The sequence below is a fragment of the Cyphomyrmex costatus genome, unplaced genomic scaffold (assembly GCF_001594065.2).
Source record: "Cyphomyrmex costatus isolate MS0001 unplaced genomic scaffold, Ccosl1.0 scaffold296, whole genome shotgun sequence".
Lineage (NCBI taxonomy): Eukaryota > Metazoa > Arthropoda > Insecta > Hymenoptera > Formicidae > Cyphomyrmex > Cyphomyrmex costatus.
Window position 1 is genome coordinate 703,111 of NW_017277082.1, and position 17,205 is coordinate 720,315.

At 36.6% G+C, this 17,205-nt stretch overlaps 1 protein-coding gene across 2 annotated transcripts in view; it reads left to right on the forward strand.

Annotated features, from left to right (window-relative positions):
* Rbp6 (RNA-binding protein 6) overlaps positions 1–17,205 on the forward strand; it is a 652,248-nt gene that overhangs the window by 517,132 nt on the left and 117,911 nt on the right. For both annotated transcript variants that reach the window (XM_018541612.1, XM_018541613.1), the window contains one exon: positions 13,016–13,064. In XM_018541612.1, the coding sequence (XP_018397114.1) occupies positions 13,016–13,064 (49 nt within the window). The remainder of the gene's footprint in view (positions 1–13,015; positions 13,065–17,205) is intronic.

The following is a 17,205-nucleotide window of genomic DNA, read 5'->3' on the forward strand; positions in this document are numbered from 1 at the left end:
TTTTCACGATAATATTGAATCACTATCTGCGAGAAAATATCATCGTGAAAAATTTTAACGCTATTCTTGGCTTAAGCGAAAGTTCTGGTCTGCTTCTCTTCTCTGTACATTCTGTCGACGGACTCACGACGAAATCAGCCGCGGTAGTTCTGGAGGCCGCGCAGCACGTGGTACGCTAGTTCAGTTTACGAGCATTTTGTGCAAATTGGTGGTAAAGTTAGCGTCTTAATATACATTGGCTAAACTGTTTACTGAAGTTTGCGAGCGGACGATGCGCGCGATGCTCGTGCTGCTTGGTCGGTCCACTATGAGCACCTATTCCGAAGTCCGTAACTAATCCTACAAAACCTTAGCGAAGCTCTTCGAATAACTAATTAATCGACAGACGAAATCCAACGATTATACAAATTGTATTTTGTAATTAAATTTAAAAAAGATTATAAAAAAGCTCACACACATACAAAATTAGTAAATAATTGAATTATTATAAATAGAAGATGAACCGACAATAGTAAATTAAACAAGAGAAAGAATGCTATTTTTAATTAAAGCGGATTTTGCTTAATAATATTCATATATAAATGTGCAATTTTTTTCGTTCTGTAAACTATGCATCGATTCAGTTTATCGGATTTGAGTTGCAATTGTAAATTGAAGCTGAAAATAATGTCACTAATTACATTGATATTAAATTTCATAGTGTTAATAAACATCTTAAAATATTGCAAAGATAACTGAATTACTTTTATATAAAAGTAATCAAGATATTTATATGTATATAAAAGCCTTAGTATTCGCGTAATGTTTGTATAGTGAGTAAAATTTCTTAAAATATCTGTTTTATACAGATCATTTTACTAATTCTTTTCTTTGAATTCTAATGATACCTTTATATAAGAAAGAGAGATAGCTGTTGAGGATTATGTGTACCCTCACACATATTTTTTAAATACCCTATTGTGTAATACAAAACAAATCTTCAAGATAAATATAGAACATACTCGTGGTTCAATTGTAATCTGATTTATAACAGGGATGAAACTAAAGTAACAGCGAAACAGCGCTCGCAAAAGTTAACAGCGATTCTGAATACTACGAATGATAATCCAACGCGAATGTTTGCATACAGCACAGTTCGCCGTGAATACAGCCGCATATTTTTTAAACAATAGTATAGTCGGACGTGCATTTTCAAACGAATGGAAACGTTATAGCGCTTGCATTATTCCGTTCGATTGGGCGGATACCCACATGTATTCTTCTGAAATTCGGTATCGGCCGCTGCCTCTCTTTTCTCTCTGCAGTATTTTTTGACAAAAATAATCCAAAAAATACAATGGATCAGTTTAAATCACAGACGAATGTTGCTTTTCTTTTTCGTGCCATTGTATAAATCGAACTAATCGATAACTTGATAGTTATAAAAATTAATATCGAAATTAATTATTCTTTCCTCAAATTGTTTTATATAGAAAAATACTCGAATTTAATAGTTAAATAAATAAGTCTTTTAATTCAAATAAAGTTATTAATTTATTATTGAAATTTTCTTTTTATTCTGCAATTTAACAAATTTGTATAAGTCTAATTTAAAAGCTGATTCTATGTAGAACGAGCATATTTGTCTACGATGTCAAAAAATATATAAATTCTATTCTTGCACGCGTAAAAACAAGTTTTGTTTTCTTGTCATGTGATAATTTTGATACTGATGAAATGTATTGTAGAATGTTTTCTTAATTTATGAATTATCTACAAATTGTTTATTTATATATATCTATATGTACATAAAATTTGTGTTTTATCATTCTGTTATCGAATAGTGATGTGCAAAGAAAACAATTTATTTTTATGCATTTGTCCACAGTGAAGAGCCACAGCAGATTTAATGAGAATTATTTTTAGTGATGCTAAAAATACGAGGAATGCAAATCATGCGCTCGATTGTGATTGAGAACTTGTTTATTGTTGTGGAATTAAACGCTCATCTGTGCATACTGGAGAGTTAATGACAAGCTATTCGCGAATTTGGATGCAGAATGGAAAGTATTCACTGGAACTTCCATTACCTTGCATGGAAATTTAAGCCAAGACAGTGAATCGGAAAACGATATCCGATAACGTGAACCTTTGGTTACACGTTGTACATGAGTGCTTAACAATGGCTGAGAGACGCGCAAGAGTTTACCTGGTTCTATCTAAAGTCATCTGTCTCTCCTATATGAACGAAATAGCGAAATAAAATTATATGAGAGTCTTCCGGGAAAACGGGATTAAAAACAGAGAATAGAAAAACGTGATATAATATATCTAACATTAAAGAATGCCTTTTTTGATGAACAAGATTGAACGATTCTTAAAAGATATCCATTATATCACATTTTGAAATGATAACAAATTAGTTCGTTTTGTATAATAGCTAAGTAATAAATAATAAAGAAAGGTGAAATTTGAGCAAAAGCAAATGAAACGTAATAATTTATTTACATAGATTAATAAAAACAAATCACGAAACGTTTTAAACTTAATTTAGTCACCGTCTCAGTCATAGAAAACAGTAAATTAATTTCTTAATTTGTTTCTCTGACTGATAAAACTAATTAAGTTAAGTTCGGGTTCTGATTTATTTTTATTAGTTTATGTAAATAAATAATGATTTTACTTTTACTTGTTTTTACCGTCAAATTTGATTTCTTTTCTCAACAATGATTGATGCAATTACAAATCCTATTTGACTATCGCGAATGTTCTAAATCCAGCGCGAAGCTCGATTCCCGTTTCAACCGCTGCTGCATCACTTTGAACGTCACGATCGGAACATGCGACGCGATGAATTATCGTGTGGAGGCGAAAGGCGCGGAGAAATATATAAGATACACTAACATTGATACCGCGCGCGCGAAGGGCCGCCGCCGTCGATGGTCCCACTCGTGCCTGGTACGTCGCGGGTTACGAACTGGTACCCACCTGGTTAGGAAATCAGAGAGGTCCCAGGAGGGGGATCAACGCATCATGTACCGTAAATGGACCTTCAATCGTTCCCGATGAATAAACTATTATATTTCTCTCTATCTCGTTGAGTATTTTTATTTATGCGCAATCCGACAGAATGTACGCGAAATATACGAGCATAAGCGCTTCGATTGATCTATTCGTGCGCGAAACATTCACGCAGAAATTAACGGCAAAACGATCCTAGCGACGCACGAGAGTCGGAGAATAATTAGGGATGATGACGGAGAGGGTGGATTTGTGCAGTTGTGTTTTTACATCATTCACCAACAAACGTACATCCCTGTACCGATTGTAAACGATTTGTTTATACGTGCAGCAGCTTCCGGTCAGCCGCTATTTCGCTCAGCGATCGGAAACACTCGCATTCTGTTTGTCCGTTCACAGCTCGGCTCCGATCAATCTCGATCGGTTTATAAACGCTTTGCGTTTACGATGTTTTTCATTACTGACGCGTGAGCTTCACGATCGTAGCTGACGATTTCATTAGCGTGACGTAAATATCTGCTCATAGCGTAATGCGGAGTCGGTCGGCGAAATGCCGATGCCAGGACGGAATTTTGTACGAAAATAAAACGGATTAGCCAGAGGTATTCATCGTCGGGCAACGTCAGAGTAACATTGATCTTCCGATGTTTACAACGCGATGTGGACAAGCTGCGTATTGCGCATTTCGACGCGCTTAAACAAAATTCGAACCACAAAAATTGTACAGCGTGTTTGAGTTCGCAGTCAAGAAATTGACACCAAAAACATTTCTATTTTTACTTTTAATGTAAAATATTATTTTTTATCATGCTTGAAAGACTAGAAAAGACTAGAAAGATCATGCATCAACTATAGAGAACATATAATATAATGAGCCTCTTGATCGTATAAACAGAACTTTACTTTAGGATGTGTGTTTTATTTGCTGATAGTGGTTAAAAGTTTAACCGAAATATTCCCTATTGCACTCTAATGTCATCTTTGAATCATTAGAAAATATTTTTACAAATAATTTATATATTGTGTACCTGACGGATATCTACTGATTCTCATTAGTCAATCTATTACTATTTGATTTCATGAATTATTGTTAGATTTATTCAAGAAAAATTTATTTTAAAATTAGATTTAATCAGAAATGTACGTTTATCTCAGTTTGTGCATCGTTTTAATTTAATTTAGATTTAAAAGTACATTTTGTTTGAATTTATTATTTCATTATTTTATTTTGAAAACATATTTTCATATTTTTTATTTTATTCAAATTTTTCTTTGATATTAAACGATAGTTACTGGATGATTATACTTTACGTCAAATATGATAGTAAAGCTCACGCTATATACGCAAAGATACACTTGATTTAGAGCGAATTCCGTAGTATAATGCGCACACATTAAAGCTATCATACACAAATTGATGTGTAATGGTATGTGTTTAATATAAATAATGTATTACCGCAACATTCTCACAGTACTTTATTGTACTGTAAAGTACGTACTATACTTTATAATTCAAAGTATTTGCATTTTGCTTTAATACTCCGATTAGGTCAGTGTATGATGACTTTAATAGGCATCAGTACGTTCAATTGAATTCACTATTATGATGAAATTCTTACATATATAGATACGTTGAAATATGAGAGCAGATATTTTATGTCATTTTCTTTCATTTTTTAGTGGTCAGTTCTGAAAACGATATTAAATTTTTTTTAATACCGAGCATCCATTTTATCCTTTCGCAATAATTTCTTATTTTTAGAAAACTACCAGAAACTTTTTTATTTCAGTTTATTTTATTATAAGAATCCTTTTCGTATATAAATATTGCAAGAGGTAACTTTTATCAGAAAGTTAGTAAATTGAATTATAACATTGTTAAATAAAATATCACGATATATCATCGATTAATAAAATTATACTAAAATGTATTTCTTTCTGGAATTCTTTTTTTCATTAAAGTCTAAATATGTCTGTTCTCAATACCGCAAAATATTTTGATCATTTTCCTGTACTTGAACGTGGCTGAGGCTTAAAACAACCCTCGGAACGTTCCAACGCTAATGTCTGGAAGGGTTGGAGGTTACAAATGATGCTCGGGCGGGTCGCGTAAGAAAGAGGTTGGCAGGGTGTAGCTGGAGGGCGAAAGGCGAAGTTACCTCGTTCGAAGATTAGAGAGATCGTATTTTCTTCGGAAGGGACCATCGGTAGACAACCGACGCTTGTCCGAGTGGCACTGTAAACGCCGAGAATACGTTTTACGATCTTAGGGAGACGAGAGGTAATAGAGAACCCTTCGAGCAGGAATTCTCGTAGAGGCGATGCAATTTTAAACGCTCGTATGAACTTTTAAAATGACATTCAAATATAATTATGCATGTCTTGATTATTCTCAGATAATAGTAACGTAGTTACGAAATGTCCGATATTTACAGCGTTCTTTTATTTTACAAGCTACTCTTGTCCTAAATAATTATCGGTTAACGTATCAATTATTCAGTGCGAAAGATATCAATCCCTGCAAAAAGCATAAAAAATTCCATAAAGCATTAAAACTATAAATTAGAATTCTTGAGTATGGTATTGACTACCGGATATAGCACATCAAATAAAAGAGCTATATCGAGAAAAATGTGGCCCATATTCGTACTTCACAATTAGCGTGCTAAATGGGATTGCATTCACATTTGACATTCAATGCTACATGTGGTCATTTGCTTGTGAGTTTTATCTAGCGTTGAACATGTAGCTGTATGTAGCATGATCGTCTGTTATTCATAGATCGTATACGTTGCTATATATTCGTGCAGTACATGTAAAAGAAAAAAGGATATTGAACGCGTAATTACTTATGGTTGCATCGAGTGGTTTGATCGCGCGAGAGCGCAACGATGCCAAACATTTATCCAATAGGTTGATACTTGTTGTTTGATGCTTCTGCGAGATTCCTGGCAATATTAATATGCCCGCAGCGTGTTATCGATATTTCTCGGATGATCGTGTGCACGACTCAACAGTTTTATCTGAAAATAGCAGGCAGATGTCTGTCGGTCTGAGAGCCATCATTATCCCCCGCGTTGGTATAAGAGAGGTATTACTATATCCATTCCAATCGTTGAATGAAGAGGACGGCTCCGTTCAGGAAGGGCTAAAAAAAGAGTCCTTCTCTTTTTTCGTGAAAGTTATCCCCGCGGGATAACAGCTCTTTCCAGCTTGCGCAAATACACGTTTCTCCGTAATACAGTTCGGTTGAACATCGATCGAGTATCGGAGCAGCAAGTGACAGCGACTTTGGCAGCAACAGTCGGCGATGAGGCCGATTTGTTTGTTGGAAACGCTTTGGAGTTTTCCCGGAAAGTTTTCCCTCCGTCCCGGGAACACCAACGAAGGCGGAGTCGACTTACGTGTTGTCGAATAACCGGATCGACCCTCTTGCCGAATGTCCATTCGCGAGCTACTTAAGTTCCTCGCCCTATCTCACCCTTCCCGGGTCATTATTCAACCCCAGGCCGACTGAACAGCGAAATCGCATGAGTCACGGAGGAACACGACGGTGAAATTGAAGCGGTCGAAAACACCTTGATTAAGTTGGTGACATTGCAACAAAATAGCTACTTGCTCTCTCTCTCTCTCTCTCTCTCTCTCTCTCTCTCTCTCTCTCTCCGCCCAGGGATTAGGGTATTAACGCTGAATGAGTAACGTGATGAAATGTAATGGACTCCGCGATTTTAGAAACTTCCACATAATATTAAAACGACATCATTAATCTTCTATTTTTTCCAACTATTGACGAAAGAGAAGATTTAGCATATATTTCATTTAATACAGAAATTTCATATAACATGATGTATTATGCATGACAGGAAAAAAGTATTTCTTTTAATAATCCGAACTACATTTTTCCACACATATTTCCGCAATGAGTGCGTTAATTTGAAATGTGCGTCGACAATGTCGCGAACCGCAATTTCGCTGCAAATGAGCCGCGACCGTAGATTGTTTTACCGCATATACACAGGTAATAGAATCCGACTTTGTAATTCTAGCGCGGGTCGCGGCGCGGCCTTTAATCAACTTGGGGGGGGGGAGGAAAAAAAAACTTCTCGATGGAGAGCGTTCTCGAAGCGCGGCGCATTCGTTCTCGTTTATCTTCGAAAAGGGAGCTCGGGACAAGCGAGGAACGGAGGAGCGAAACAAAATGAAAAAGGTACGGCGCACACAATACGAGCCGCACGCAGGGGGGGGGGGAAGGGGGTTATGGAAACTCGATGCTCTGCGTTCGAAAATGAATTTAAGCACACCGAAGCCCGTGTTACTGAAGTATCCGGTTCTGTGAACTTTGGTGATAAGTTTCATGAAGTGCACTTGGGATGGCGTATGCGTGTGTATGCACGTATGCGCACTCGAAGCGTGTATCGTATTGCAACGCGGATCGCGAAGCTACGAAACAAGTTCGAATGGGAATCACCGTTTCGGTTCGTTGCGTTCGATTCGATGTCGCGATCGATTGAGATAACTTCCAGCTTTCAAGCGCAGATTCGCAGTTTAGTCGCATGTGGTGCACGAGTACAGAATACACGGACTGTGGAATTTTGTAACGTGATAAATTGACCGAAGTATACTCATCGAAATAGATCGTTCACTTTTTCTGATTTAAAGTACGCGAGTTTCTTTATAAATCACATTCGTCATGAATATCTCTCTCACATTTTCGAATGTCAGGAGATTTACGTATTGTCGGAGAGATTTTCAGGCTAGATATGTGTACAAACTTATTAAATATGTACAAACTTTTACAGATACTGAGATTAAAGTCAATACTTTAATGTACATATATGATGACAATTATTAGCCCGCGCAACGATATACGCTGTTTAATTATTAAAACAGAAAATGATGATGTATCTTCTCACAAATATTGAACTAATTAGTTTAAATTACCTTATTGAATACTTATTGTTAGACTAACAAGACGAATCATCCCTATGAACTTCTCATAATCATTGTCTTAACTGGTCTTAATTCTTCTTTCTAATTACTCTCTTCTTAATGCAAATATTTTATGCTCCGTGTATTCCCGAGGATTACCATGAAATGTAAAGGTAAACCGGTAAATGTTAGTAGCAAAGCGAAATCCAATAAAACGCTGGACATAATCAACAGATGAATTGCAAATATATAGAAATTGTAAAGTTTGCTAAGCGGCATTATTATGTTAACAGTGAGTATTTCTTTCTTTTATTTTTAAAGATTTTTTACAATATTTTAGTAAAAGACGAAAGCTCAAAAATACTTCCTCGAAAGAGTGAGACGAAATTATTTACGTGTACGCAATAACGATACGTTAATTTGTCATCTCAAACGTTTCAATAATTTATTCCACTTTATATTCACGTAACAGAATTTTATTCACATGGTGTTTATATCGCAAAAGAGTCAACTGCATTTCCTTCTCAACAATGCTTATTAATAATAATCATTAGCGCGGAAAAATGAGCATTTTCACTACGTTATTTTGGCTATCTCTTTATTGTACATAATTGCGCGTCGGAAATTCGATCCAGGCGCATCCAGGCTGTTATTTTACAATGGAGCACCAATGAAGCGGATTATGACAGACAATAACAATTTGTGCATCCGATAATTAATAAACATATGCTTTTTCCACTATTCGAAAATAAAATGATATTTTTCTAAAATGAATAAATTGAAAGACTTCATCAGCAAGTTATCGTTTATAGAGGGTCGAAACGCAAGAAGCGATTCGCAAACGTGTTCCGCTGATCCCAATTTTTAACCCTTTTAAACTAGTTGGTCAGAAAAGAACGGGAAGACGAAAAGATTAAAGTGAGCGTCAGTACGATGAAGAGATGACGAGGGAAATGACACGGCTTTACCTCGGAGGAAAGGTCTCGCGATATAAAGGGCGAGGGCAGTAAGACAGCAATCTACAGCTCGGTCCACCGAGAGCTGTAACACCAGTAGAATCGAACTTGTAATAAGGTACGTCTCGCCCACTCACCAGAACTCGATTGCTCTCCGGGGACGACGCCGCCGACTCTTGTCTTCCCTACCTTCCTCCTCCTCCTCCACTTCCTCGTCCTTCTCCTTCTCCTCTTCGATAACCTTTCCGTACTACGTATTTTCCGGACTAGCGTAAAGGGAAGAAGTTTAGGAAGTTACAAGGCTACTTCGCGTTACGTTTTCCCGTTATCGCCATTTCCTTAAGGTTACACCGGCGTGTCTTTGGAATTTCAATCTGCGTGCAAACCAAGATTCTCTATCCTTCTTCTATTCTTGACAGAATTATTCTTTCTTTGGAAGAGGATACCGATTCCATTTGTCAAAAGTAGATTGGTACCCAGGAAAAGTACGTCCATTTTTTACGTCTTATCTGCGCGAGTTCCATGTTTCGAAAAGTTATTGCAGCCAAATAAACCAACTGCACCGATGAGAAATATTTGTAACTGCACAACTTTTCAGGTGAATTATTTGAGTAATAGTTTTCCCCCGATAAATCTTTTTTGTTTATTACTCGTAATAGAAGTGAGATATTAAATACATACGAGTATAGAGTTACATGGATGAAAGTTACGATTATTTTTTATGTGTATGTATACTATTGATTGAGATCAGCTTTTAATGTTATTTATAATATACGTAATTTTATAAATAACGCTAGGAACTAATTATAATTAAAAATGTCCAAACAATAATTATTTTTTAACGCTTTTATATATATGTATATATAATATGTAATAAATGTATTAAATTTTATTCTTGTTCCAGTACGTATTTACTACATTTACAAAGAAAACATCAAGATGATCTCAATTTATTAAGGAAAATGTAATATAGGAATCATTAGAGAAAAGAGAGAGAGAGAATTTATCATGCAGAAAATCAGATCGCGCGTAAACGACAGTAAAATAACAAGCGTTTTATATAATATTCGCTTATCTCTCGTGCTCGACGTTACTGGTAATGCACCGTACGATAATTATATTAATTTATATAGAATCAATATTAAACACATCCGGGAAATGTATTTTTAATGAAGTAAATACGTAGATGCATAATGTGCCGCGCGCTGAATATTACATATCGCAGGAAATAGATACTCGTAATGTAACGATACATGTGAAACCCGCAAAACTGTATTGCGACCCGCGATAATTATTCGAGATAATGAGGGAAATTCATGATTGCCAGTTTGCGAGGATCTCCGTGTTAAAAAAAAAGAGAGAGTCATTAGTGAATACACTCCGACGAAGTAACTATAGTTTGTTTTAAAAGAAGAATGATTTCATTCACACACACACACACTTTAAGGATCAAGATAACAACACGTTGTTAAACGTGTGGATAACAGATTTATAAATTAAAAAAAACCATTAAAAGAGGCAGGCAAATTCAAAGATTCAACGATGCTTCCGTTTGAGTGAAATGCTAACGAAGTCGATAGAGAAGGAAACTTCACGTATTTTTCTCACGTAGTGATCGGAATGGAGAAATCTCGTTCTTGATCGAAGCCATTGTCGCTGACGGCGATGCGAGAATTCGCAACATCGAACGAAAGACTCGAACTGATTCGACCGCCGCGAGAATGCATCAATATAACAGCCACAACAAAGACTGCAGCATTAAGGAATAATGAAAGGACATCCACACTTTGCTAAAGAAAAGGGTGGAAAAGGTGTAGATAACGACGGATGGCTCTTCCGCTGGCGGTCTTATCTTACGCCATGACGCCTCTTGCGTTTTCATTAAAAGACCGCCCGTCCTCTTGTTCTTGTTCCCGCTGCCGTCAACCCCCTCGTAAAAGGCATGCCACCCCTTGAAAAATAAAAGTCGCAACAAATGTCAGCTAAGACACTCGATTCCCTTGGCATTTTTCCGCGACTTTCTTGCCGCAGCCGAGCGGCGCGATCGTTGCGCGAATTTCATTAAAATTTTATTACATAGCAGGACGAGAGGACGGAACGGAAACGTGACAAACGTTATTACTACGTGCTTAACATTTATTAATTGTTAACTAATCGATACACTAAATCAACCAACTAAAATATAATCAAAATTATATCGATACTTTTATTCACGGATGTCAATTAAAATATAAATTTATAATTATAAATCAGTCACTTCCATTCCCGCAATTTAATCTTCTTATTCTTCTCATTTAATTTATATTGGATCTTCTCATGTTAAATATTTTTAATAGTATTTTCACATAGTATCCCGTTTTGTTTTGGAAGAGAAAGGCTCTTATTTAAATTTAATTAATTAGAGAATCTTAAAAAATGTAAACGTTCTATATTTAAAACACAAACATAAAAAACTAACATGTATATTGGAAAATACATTTATTGAGTACACACGAAAGTTCATATGTCTTTTACTCAAACATCGCGTCGGAAGAAGAATATCGCTTGCTGTTCTAATGCTGTAGACTATCGATAGTTGCTGTTACGTGTGAGAGTGAGAAGGAGTCAACTCGTGGAACAACGAAGGGGAGAAGGGTAATCCCTATTGTTTCTCCTGTCCCATAAATCCTACTAGCGCTTCCTACGCCTCTCTAGAGCTCCGCTCGCGCTTCGACCATATACAGAGCCATCAGCCCTTCACCACTTTCTACCAACCCTTCCTCTTCAGCAACATGCTCTGTAAATCTCTGACCAGCTGTGCTTTACGATACGTACGCGGTTCTCGTAAAGATACAAGAGATCTTATTCGTCGTTGAACTGACGTTGTTGAAACTGTTTAAAAATCAATCTTATCATTTCGAACATATTATAGATAACATCAACTCTAATAACACTTATTATTTAGTATTAGTAATTCCAAAGAAGACTAGTCTTACTCTCTTTAACTGACGTAAATATTGTACTTCTAAATCTTCGTTAATTCTTTTAATATTTTAGTTAAAAAAAAATAAAGAACAAGATAGTTTTTTCATTTTAGGCTATTAGTTGTAATATATTGATTATAATTTATGATAATATTGTGTGCGATTAACTCATATAATAATTATACTGTAGCTACATAATATTAACTTTATTCACAGTTAATAATATACGTAATTTGATTGTACATAGCGTAACCACATTACATGAATTAATAATATCGTCATAAGTTTATTAAATGATCAGAATTATATATATATATATTTTTTTTTAAGAAATTTCATTTTGTAACGTTTATTTAATTTGTGGAGAAAAACAATTGATGAATGATTTCCATAGAATTGACCATAAAATAAAATATTAATCCTGGACATTTAGACTTGCTATTTGTAGATATATGTTGTTAAATATTTGCCACTAATACGAAATGATTTATCAAAAATATTTGATATTCGATATACATACAATGTTCTCTTCTATTCGTCACACTGAGATGAAGTTTCTTGGAGATATCCTTTATATATGTATCGCGCAAGACATTTCCATAACGGCATTTACGATTTCTGAGGCTTTGACAAGGGTGCTTTGCACCTCTAACACGCCCAGGGGTTTACTATGAGGTCTTATATCAAATATAGGTTACTTCGATCGTCAGTAAGCCGCTTAATTTATGACAGCGGCTTCACTAAATAAGATGCTTTACTAAAGCTGCATGTTTACTGTACTCCTTATCCGACAATATAATTCTGATTTGATCTCATCGTGAGAAAAGATCACTATAAATATTTAAAAACTACAAACTTGAATTTTAATTATACGAGTTTTTATGAGTTATTATGAGTTAATCAACATAAAGAAATTAAGAAAGGTATATAAATTTATAAATGCTAATAAACAGTATATAAATTAAATAAAATCAATATAGAAGTTTAAACTAACTATATACAATATACATATAATATACATATATCTAATCTAATTCACAATTTTATTGAATTAAATTAAACCGGGTTATTTAACTCAATTAGATTAAATTGTAAATTATTTATTAGATTAAACTATATATTTTATTAAAACACAATTTTTTTAACCCAATCTTTTTTGCGTTTCAGATCGAAGATGCTATGCTGATGTTCGATAAGCAAACTAACAGGCATAGAGGTAAGTACACTTTTACTCTCGTTTCTTTCTTTAACATGTCACATTGTTACGAAAAAAACCGTTGCAATTTCATTACGTGCAAATGTGTCAGAAATACATCTGAAACTATCCTATTTAACGAGTCAATAATGTCGCCATTCCGCTGGCGCGGAGGTAATTAACGAGCCCGAGTTGAAGCTATAATTAGTAATCACGGTAAATCGCAAGTCGTGGTAAATACGGGGGAAGATAAATAACATAAATTTCCGGATATGTGCTGCCTACACGAATCGTGACGGCATTTTGCGAATTCACGGTACGCGGATCGATATTCGCATAAAAGAACTTATTACGAAACATGAAGGAACGCGTGATTAGGAGAGAACAAAATAAAAAAGTGCATGTTAAAAAAGTAATCCTTATTGCGCGTTTGAAACCTCAAGAGATTAAACGTTGCGCTAAAAGTTTCTTACATTTATGAAATGATTAATGGTCATAAATTTTGTTTTCCATTGCGATCTTGTAATTAATTTTTAAAACTGTACGTACTATATATTTTTATAAAATATATATTTTTATATAAAAGACAAAGTATCTGTTTCATTTAATGAAAAAAATTTGTCACAGTGCTAATAAAATGCTTATGTGGTTATTACATACGTATGCCAATAATAAGTAGGAAACAAAAATTGTTCTCAGAAAGAGATTAATCAATCGTCAAATAAGTTTAATAATTTATTAATCCACTAATGTGAATTTAATCAACTGAAGCTATTTTCATGATATCAATCAATTCATTCTCCAATCTTTAAATTTTTCATTTTTATCCATCTCCTTATTTATATTCCTTCTTGCATGAAAGTGTGAGAAGGAGCCAACTCATGGAACAACGAAGGTCCCATAAATCCTGCTAGCGCACTCCTCACATTCTTACCAAAATTTAATGTAGAAGTGGAAGGTCATCAAGATTAAAAGCCTTCGATTTCAAATAAAATAGACGCGTCTAAGAAATTTTTACGCGGCACTTTGCTAACGCGGTAGGGGTGAGGAGATGGAAACGTTATTGAGATCGCTCGAGGAGCGCATGCCCAATTGAAAATCGACTGAACAGGGAAGAAGGGTGGAGAGATCGAGAGGTCGCGATGAATGAAATATCGCGGCAACCGCGATAATATATAGGGCAGCTCGACTCTCAACCGTTCTCCGCTGTCGAGAGCACAGCGGGCTTTGCGATCGGCACAAGTCTGGATCCATTCACTTCGCCACTCCAATGGGGTCGATAATCGTCAGCGATCGCGACCCCACCTCGCAGATAATCGGGAGAAGGGGGAGCTTTCTCTCTCTCTCTCTCTCTCTATCTTTTTTATCGATACCTACCACCTTCATAGCTGTCGTTTCTAGAGCGGAGGCGAGCGTCTGGTCGGGCACCGATGATAGATTCTAATATCGCTTATGAAAAATAGGGGCAAATGGGATATGAGAGCTGGCGCCTTTCGGTATGGGGGTTCTTCCTACCCCGACCGAGTTGCTGAAGAGGACCGAGGGGGAGGGGGAACACTGAAAGTGCGTCGTGCATCGCGCGAACGGTGAGGAAGTAGGAGTAGCTGAAATAGCGACGCGCGAATCGACGCTGGTGGATGAAGAGCGCAGGAAGAAGGGTGAATGGAAGTGGAAGTGAGATAGGGGGCTCTTTCAAAGCCGCACGTAATCTCTCTCGTGATGACATCCAATACCGTCCCCATACGACGAGAGTCTGCGAACCTCAAACCTCGAACTGCTACTGCTTCTACCGCTGCTGCTGCTGCTCGCCGGTAGATTTCGCGATATCGCACTTCCTGTACCCGTGGTCCCTCACCCTTAAGGGGATCATTCTCAGATTCTTTGGTAGACATACCGTGAGAAATTTTAAACGAAATACGCGCGACGAGGATACATTTATTATGTCGTACTTGATATTTTTGATCGGCCAGTCTCGCGCTCTGAGCCAGTCTGAGCGAAAACTCACACACACACACACACACACATACATATATCTTCATGCTTATAACAAAACATATTCTAAAAATGCTTTACTTAATACTTCGATCATCTTTCGAACTGTAAATTTTTGTTCAAAATTTGTTTTATTCAAAAGACGTGACAACCCCGACCTACGTCTCCTCTAATAAATATAATATCTACAAATAGTTTGTCGGTGATTTAGAACCTGAATAAAAAATTATTTCAATAAGAATATTATTTTAATAATTGAGACATATGTTTTGAAAAAACTAATAAAATAAAAAATTTTTCGTTCAAACTATAAAAATTCATTGTTCAATGTAAATATTGACCTTATTAAACTGTTTTATATGTATATTGTATTATACGGAAGGTATAAATTTTCAATTTCAGTCACTTTGCAGATACTATACACCTGATACACATCTTTAAAGTATAGATATAATTTTATAACAGATTCAATTTTTTACTTTCGAAATCTAATTTAAAGAAAACTTAGTGATAAGTTTATATTTGAACAATTTTGTCTCTCGATCTGAATAATATTTATCAAGAGCTCTTTTATTATACTTTTTAAAAACTAAATTACACATTTGCTTAATCTAGTTGTACATATAATTTTTTTGGTATTTTTAGCAATACCAGTAATTACCTTCTGCGACACTTATTTAGTTTTAAATTCATTCCTCGGTGATTGTAATACTTTTTTCAAGTATACTCGATTTCGATCTGCGTCCGATCGACGCGGGGCGCGTCTTCTCGAACGTCGCCATCGAATTACAAGGAGATCCTCAGACAATCTTCCGGGAGGTCTCTTTACGCTCAAATCCCCGAAGAGGCAGTCGGCTAGCGGCCGTCTCACCCCTCTTACCACCCATCCCTTTACTACGTTGTGGGAGGGAGAAAAGAGAACTCCGCCGAGAACAGCCCGGCAAGCGTTTCCGGACAATTTCGAATCCCGATGGCTCCCGCAGCGAGCTATGATTTCCACGTGGATGGGCAGGCTGCGATTGCAGCAAAGCTCTCCTCTCTCTCTCTTACCGCGACGGGGAGAGGCGCATCTATAGCTTGAAGCGCGATTATCCAAGCTTCGCTGCCCAAAGGATTTTCCCTCCGCGGGACTCTTCCTCCTCCCCGTATCACGCAAAATCTACGAGAGGCGGTAAGGAGGAACGAGCGCTTGTGTTCGTGCCTACACGTGTGAACTTGTACGTACATCTTCCCCGCATGACAGTGAACATACGCCGATTCACACGGAATGCTCATAAGTTGCGATCATATTGCCCGGCGAGAGTGTCTTCATAATAGCGACGTTCTGTGTGAATGTATGTGTGTATACACTGACCTGTATGTTCTTACTTGTTCGACGACAAGTCGGTCCTTCCGTTAGCCAGCGACCGTCCCCCAAAAGGAGGTCTCGCTTAGCCATGTATGAACACACGTCAAAGGGACGCTCTACTGTCGATCGTTTATTGGATCGTGTGCTCGCGTGCGCTTTGACGGTGGATTACCCACGTTTGGCCTGTCGTCGTTTAAACGTCTCCGCCGGACGTCGCTTATGGAAATCGGAATGTCTTCCACGAACCAGAAGCAAAGAGAAGACTCCTGAAATATGTTGAGAAAGACTCGTCGTTTCGTCAACGGTTGAATAATCGCACGATTTCCGTCGTCTATCTGTCATTTAACTCCTAACTAGACGACTTTATTTCGCAAAAGAAAACTTCAACTATACTACTAGAACTGTCCGGAAAATCTAACGCACCTCATACTATGTAAGTAAAGTGATTTTAATACGACGATCCTCCAAATACGTTTTTAAAATTATACTCGTGTGACGAGATTTTTATCAATTTTCCAGAAGAACAAATTTGATTTCTTAACAAGTTAAATTCTTCTAATTTACTTTTACCAAATCTACTTTTTTGACATTAATGAACGTTACAAGTAACAACACATTTCTCAACATAATTCCTGGATAGTTCTCTCGTAATCACTGACTGCTCGTATATTCAACGAGGCATTCTTAGTTTCGTATCGCATTAGCATAAGAATCGTAGCTAACCCTGATTACACGCCAGCGTGATCTTCAGCAAAGGTGGAAGAGAGAGAGAGAGAGAGAGAGAGAGAGAGAGAGAGAGAGAGAGAGAGAGAGAGAGAGAGA